This window comes from Vigna radiata, unplaced genomic scaffold (assembly GCF_000741045.1).
Source record: "Vigna radiata var. radiata cultivar VC1973A unplaced genomic scaffold, Vradiata_ver6 scaffold_154, whole genome shotgun sequence".
Lineage (NCBI taxonomy): Eukaryota > Viridiplantae > Streptophyta > Magnoliopsida > Fabales > Fabaceae > Vigna > Vigna radiata.
Genome location: NW_014542916.1, coordinates 752,073 through 758,443, shown reverse-complemented (window position 1 = coordinate 758,443; position 6,371 = coordinate 752,073). Strand labels below are relative to the sequence as shown.

At 29.9% G+C, this 6,371-nt stretch overlaps 1 protein-coding gene across 1 annotated transcript; it reads right to left on the bottom strand.

Moving 5' to 3' along the window:
- Nucleotides 1-3,124: 3,124 nt before the first annotated feature.
- Nucleotides 3,125-5,391, bottom strand: LOC106752529 (alpha carbonic anhydrase 4-like). Its single transcript, XM_022777155.1, has 6 exons — nucleotides 5,258-5,391; nucleotides 4,159-4,373; nucleotides 3,821-3,927; nucleotides 3,618-3,720; nucleotides 3,293-3,451; nucleotides 3,125-3,211 (listed from the first exon to the last, which is right to left on the bottom strand). Exons 1-6 carry the CDS (start codon nucleotides 5,358-5,360, stop codon nucleotides 3,125-3,127), a joined length of 774 nt encoding a protein of 257 aa, XP_022632876.1. The 5' UTR covers nucleotides 5,361-5,391.
- Nucleotides 5,392-6,371: the final 980 nt, after the last annotated feature.

Genomic DNA, 6,371 nt, shown 5'->3' with positions numbered 1-6,371 from the left:
TTATTACAAAAGCTTTCAATAATAAGAGATCTTCAATTTGTCTTCTTGGATCATGTGTTGTGCAATTCTGTACATCATCAAAACTCTGTCTTTAATTTTTTGCTAACATTTAAAGTTGTTTTTACTCTGATTAAAGTAATCTTTGATGTATTATCTCTCATTTGAACCGATTAAAATGAGTTTTTGTTGTGTCTTTGCATAGCGTAGTGCACCTTCTCCCTTTGCTAGTTTCCTCGTAAGGAAAACTTGCGTGTTTTGGATTTCTCACGGCATTTCAATCCAAGGACGAACTTGGGTTGTTGCCTATGTCCATTCCGACCGCCAACGAGAAAGTATACGGTGAGAATACACCGCATTCTCACCGTATTCTTTTTCATTGGCGGTTGAAATGGACCTAGGCAACGACCCAAGTTCATCTTTGGGTTGAAATGCCATAAGAAGTCCAAAAGACGCAATTTTTCTTACGAAGAAACTAGCAAAAGAAGGAGGTGCTACTACGTTATCCCAAGACACGACAAAAACCGCACCAAAATACAACGATCACTTCATAGACATCGGTAAATGTACAAATCGACGTCTATGATGTCCCAAAGACGTCGGTTAATGCAATGTTTGACGGCTTTATAGACGTCCCAAGTTTTAAAGACCGACGTCTAAGGTAAGATTAGATGTCAGTTAGCGCATTGTCGGATGTCTTTGTAGATGTCGGGTTTTGAATTTAATCGACGTCTATATCGACGTCGCACCTGTAAAAAACCGACGTCCCATTCACGTCACCCGTATAGACGTTGGTTTTCGTGGTGACGTTAAAAGCCCAAAATAACTGACGTCTAAAGCCTTTTCTGCAATAGTGAATAGAAACCATCCTTTTTTATGCAATTAATTTTTATGATTGTTGATTATTATGATTGTCGTCTATTAAGATAAGTAGAAATTTGTTATCTGAGTTGGTAGATGGGTTGATAATAGGGGTGAGTTTTATTTTAGGGACAAAATTGTTTAGCGTTAGAGTTGCCTATGGTTGGAGAAGTAATATATTTAAATAAAGTTTAGTGTTTGTAGTGTTCCATCATGTAAGTAGTTGCTACAGACATTATGAACACCAACTTTATTTAAATTTATTACTTCTTCAATCACAGGCAACCCTAATGCTAAATCAAATTCTAAATTCAACAATTTTGTCCCTAAAATAAAACGCACCTCTATTATCAACCCATCTACCACATAACTCAGATAACAAATTTCTACTTATCTTAATAGACTCTGACAATCATTATAACACACTTATTTTCACTACTCAACCTTTGGTTCAAACCACCTATGAACTTCGTCTTACAGGAGTGTCTAAAAACTAATTGCATACAAAAATATAGTTTCTATTTAAATACCAAAAAAAAAACCAAACTTTTTCGAAATATAGTATAATCCCACATACTTTCTTCCCTCCATGACAAAATTCACTCTGTTCACCAACTTCCTCCATTACAGCAATACCTATAGTACATCAGATAAGGTCTTCAAAATCAAAATAACACCCAAAAAATAAAGCGATCTCAAAATGATACAAAAATTGAAAAAATTAAAAACAAGTCAAAATAATCTAACAAGAACGAAGGATGACCGGGAAAACTACAAAACTCACATCAATAAAACTCACGTCAATAATGGTTTCGGTCTTAAACAATGCTTCGAAACGATGATTGTAGTGAAACAAACGAGGGTTGAAAGGCTAACAGTGACAGTTGGAGGTTAGGGTGAATAGCGGTTTCTCGTTTCGGGTGAACAACGTCCCAAAACACTCTCTCGCACAACCTGGGAAATGAGATTTTTGAATCCAAAACTATGAAACCTATCAATAACAATACTCCTGAAATCCCTATTTAATCTCTTTCCACATCATTTTCTTTTCTTTTTAAAGTTGACCATCTAGACCAATCACATACTTACACTTGAACACGAAGTTAAAAAGTTGTCAAATAAGATCCTATAATTATTATCCTTTTATAAATGGTCATCTCAAGTATCATATATATCATCTTTCTTAAATATAATCCTTCTGTTTGTTTGGATTGAAAATAGTAATGATAAAAATTGCTTTATTTTAAATTATTCATGTATAAACAGAAATGGTATATGTATGCTTATGTTATGATATTTTTTTTTAATTAAAAACATCTTCTCTTTTTTCTACTATATCTTTACTCTTTCAGAGAAGTAACTTGGTTACTAAAAAAAAAAATCTCTTTTTTACTTACACTTCTTAAATAGTTTACCCCAAACATATGAAAAATTATAGTAAATAGTTATTTTATTAAAAATATTCTTATTTGGAAAAAGGGTTTAAACAAATATAACTAATATTATAACTTCGTTGTAAAAATTAAGGTACTAAATGATTCTAAAAAATAAAGAAACTCAATTGAACAAATTAAAATAAAAAAGAGAGTAAATGTTAATTTGCCATAAACTTGAATTTTTCTAAATTTAGAGAGGTGCTATTTTTAACACATTTTTTTATCTAAAATTAAAAAAAGATTTAAATGAATGAATTAGAAAACAACTATTTATTTAATTAAATAGAATAGGTAAAAGAAAAAAAAAAAGATAAAATATGCAAGATATACTATATTTTTATTTTTATTGCCAATTGCTCTCACTGAAAAGTTCAAGTCCTCATTATATTATCTCCTATAGCAGACAAAACAAACAAATCAAAGACATCTTTATACACATTTAAGTATTATGGTTGTATAACCAAACTTGTCTTCCATTAAGTTCTTGCGTTGGCCTTGCATTGTTCTCGTATCCCTGCGAAACAGTCAGAATTTATATAAGGTTTTTAATTTTCTGTGCTCACTTTCCATCACTTTAGATTTAATAAATATATAATAAAAAATAAACTTTAAATCTAACTTAGTTTTATAAAATTATTTGTTATATATTTTAAATTGATTTTATTTATAAATTCATCTTCAATTAAAAATTTTAAATAACATCTAAAAGATAAATTCACGCCTTTTGTAAAATGCAGCCCAGAGGCTTTTATACTCTAAAGTAATTAAAATTCACTTTATATATAACTGTTAAAGTCATTATATATAATGTGAAAGTATTTTAATTAAATTTAATGGTAAACTTTGTTTGACAGACGGCTTACATGATGAACAGCTTCTTTCAGTGCTCTCAACTGCTCCTTTGATACTGTCTTCACCTGTAATACACATTAACTATGAGTTTACAAAAGGGTGTTTAGTATATATACCTAGTTAAAAAATTATGTGAAAATGACAACCTTCTGCACTATGGTCCAAACAACACCTTCAGTGCATGGTGGAGTTGTAAGAGATCCAACATATCTGTAGTACTTTCTGCATCCAAACTCCATCATTCCTGGGTTAATAACTCCTAAATCTATGTCCTTCTCTCCAAGTGATTGTAAGTTCTTCAGAAGCTGCCCAAAACAACAAAGGTTTTGCTTTTTACAAATAAAAGATTAGGATTCATCACTCATGCACTATACACAATCATTTCATCTGCATAACACATGTCTCAGTAGTCTATATATACTCTCTACAAATATATTCTTTTCACAAGCAATGTTGAGAAATATAGCAAACCTTTGAAAGCAAGCCATCTGGACGACCAATTTTATACCATATTCCAATAACAGCAATCTCTCCTTTGGAGTTTTGATGAACTACATGCAGTTCCAACTCAAACCTACAAAACAAGAGAAGAATCATGTCAATACAATCCTAAAGAGGTTCATCACCACTACACGAAGCAGTTAAAGCAGCTAAATGAAAAACAGCAAACTGACTTTGTTCCATTGAANGTGTGCTCTGAAGGTGTGTGCCAATGACATTGAATCAGTTTGTAGGAAGTTCCATTTATGATAAGCTGCCCTGCATTCCCATTCCATTGCACCTGTCATTATCAAGCAATGTAATGAGTTCAAGTTAATAAGATTTTCCAACGTAAGATGCAACTAATTCGTGGTCTTGAGTTGATTCTGAATTAAAGCATTGTTGTGTTGGATAAAGAATAATACGTTAAAATGATCATAAAGAAGTAAACTTTTGTATGTTTGCAAAAAAGAGTAAAAAATTTGTGTGAAAGTATATTTTTGATATGGAAGTGGTGATAGTTTTGACTCACCATGATGGCATGACCCATATTCTTGAGAAGAGCAGGAGCTGGTTTGTAATATTTTTGGAGTTTACCTAATTGAGGAAACTCGTGCACCACTTTGTCTGAGAGATCAATGGGAGATTGTCGTTTTCCTTTCCCACATACTCTCCATTTTGGGTTGAGACGCCACCAATTCTCCGGCCCATTGCTACTTCCTTCTGTGTAGCCAAAATCTTCATCTTCTGTTCACGAAAAAGAGAAGCCAAGGTCAAGTTCATTAAACCCAAATGAGGAATTGTCAAGGATTCCAGCTGTTCATCTATGTAACCTTGATTTTACGAAATTAACAACAAAATGTTAGAAATGGAAGATCCTTAAAATGTTTCAACAAATGTATAATTTGTCACTTCACCTCTATTTGTTTTCTTCATTTTAAAAATTGCACCACTGTACATGCACTTAATGAAGATATGTAACAAGATATTGTTCATTTAAAAACTCACACATTTGTTTTTTATTACTTTAACATACTTTTTACCAATGAAAATGAAAATATTATATATATATATATATATATATATATATATATATATATATAAATTCATGTCCTTTTCTTATTTTATTATAATGAGACTTTGTATCCTAATAATATAAACATATAAAAAGTGGGAAAATAAAATAAAAGAAAAAGAAGAATATAGCTTCACACATGAGACTACTGATTTTTTATATGGTGAATGATCTGTGATTACTCCAAAAGAAAGGTGTAAATAAATTATGAATGTTCAGTCGTAAAAGAAATGTATAGCGTTTCATTTTATGGTTCTTTTCTCAAGTCCAATTCACATTAGCCAATGGCAAAAGTAAGCCAACTGAATAAGAAAATCAGCTGTAGAAACAATTTGCTGTCATGAACTGCATACAAAGACCAGAGTTGATTATCTTAGTTCCTGAAAAATTCATCACTACATATAATGAATTATAGATAAATGATAATATATCAAACACTTGAATTCTTAATAATAGTGTGATATTATTTTGATACAATAAACAATTTTCAGATCAAGATCTTCAATCACAAGATAAAACTATAGTATAATTAAGATGGTGATTCAATCGCAGATACCAGGTTTAGAATGAGAAAGTGATGATGCAGTGAAGGTAGAGGAGTAGATAACGAAGAGGAAGAACAGAACAAAGAAGAAGTTGAGATTGGTGAGGAGATTCATTGTGCTAGTTGTGACTGTTAGTCTTAAGGTGGTGTAATAGTGATGATGAACACTTATATATATATATATATATATATATATATATATATATATATATATATATATATATATATATGGTGGCTGTAGTTTTCAAGATTTAGAACAATATAGTCTCACACCCTATAACCTAGTTCCATTTGAAGGCTATCATTCACACGTTGCCATTGAATGTGCCTACTTTCAAGAACAATTTACTATGAGCATTGAGCAATGCATAATAAAAAAATGTTTTTATTTTAACTAGTGACTTGTAACTTGTATTAAGAAACATGTAATAACTCTACCTTAAATCAATTATGCCGTGTTAGTATTATGATAAAATAAAGTTATGGAAGCAATATCAACCACTTATATATTTTATCTACCAATATGTTATAACAACCATGAAAAATATTTTGGTCTACATATTTTAATAAATAATCAATAACATTAATGGTCGGATTTATTTAAATTTAAATAAGTATAAATTAATTCAATCTAAGCATGTATAAGTTTAAATGAAAAAGTAATAAAATAATGACTTAAACAAGTTTCATATATCTATTGATAGATTTGTTTAACTATTTCTTAAAATTAAATATAATTAATTGATCTCAAAATATTTGTAATTTTATTAATGGAAAGTTCACATTAATTAGATATATGACTAAATTTGTAATATATAATAATAAAAGTGTAAATTCCTCTGATAATATAGTTTTTTGTGAAATTGAATAAAACTTACAAATAAAATATTTTTTGTGAAGTTGACTTCCAATTTATTTATAAGATGGTATTAGAGTTTATTATAATAAAGTCTCTTAAAATTATTTTGTCACCCATTATCGTATCTCTTTTCATACTCAAGATATTCGATCCTTAGTAGGTGTGTAACGGATTTAATATATCAACTTAGTGAATATATGGATAGTATAATATAGAAAGATAACACATATATACTTAAATCAAAGTTTCTAATTTATTAGTTACCTA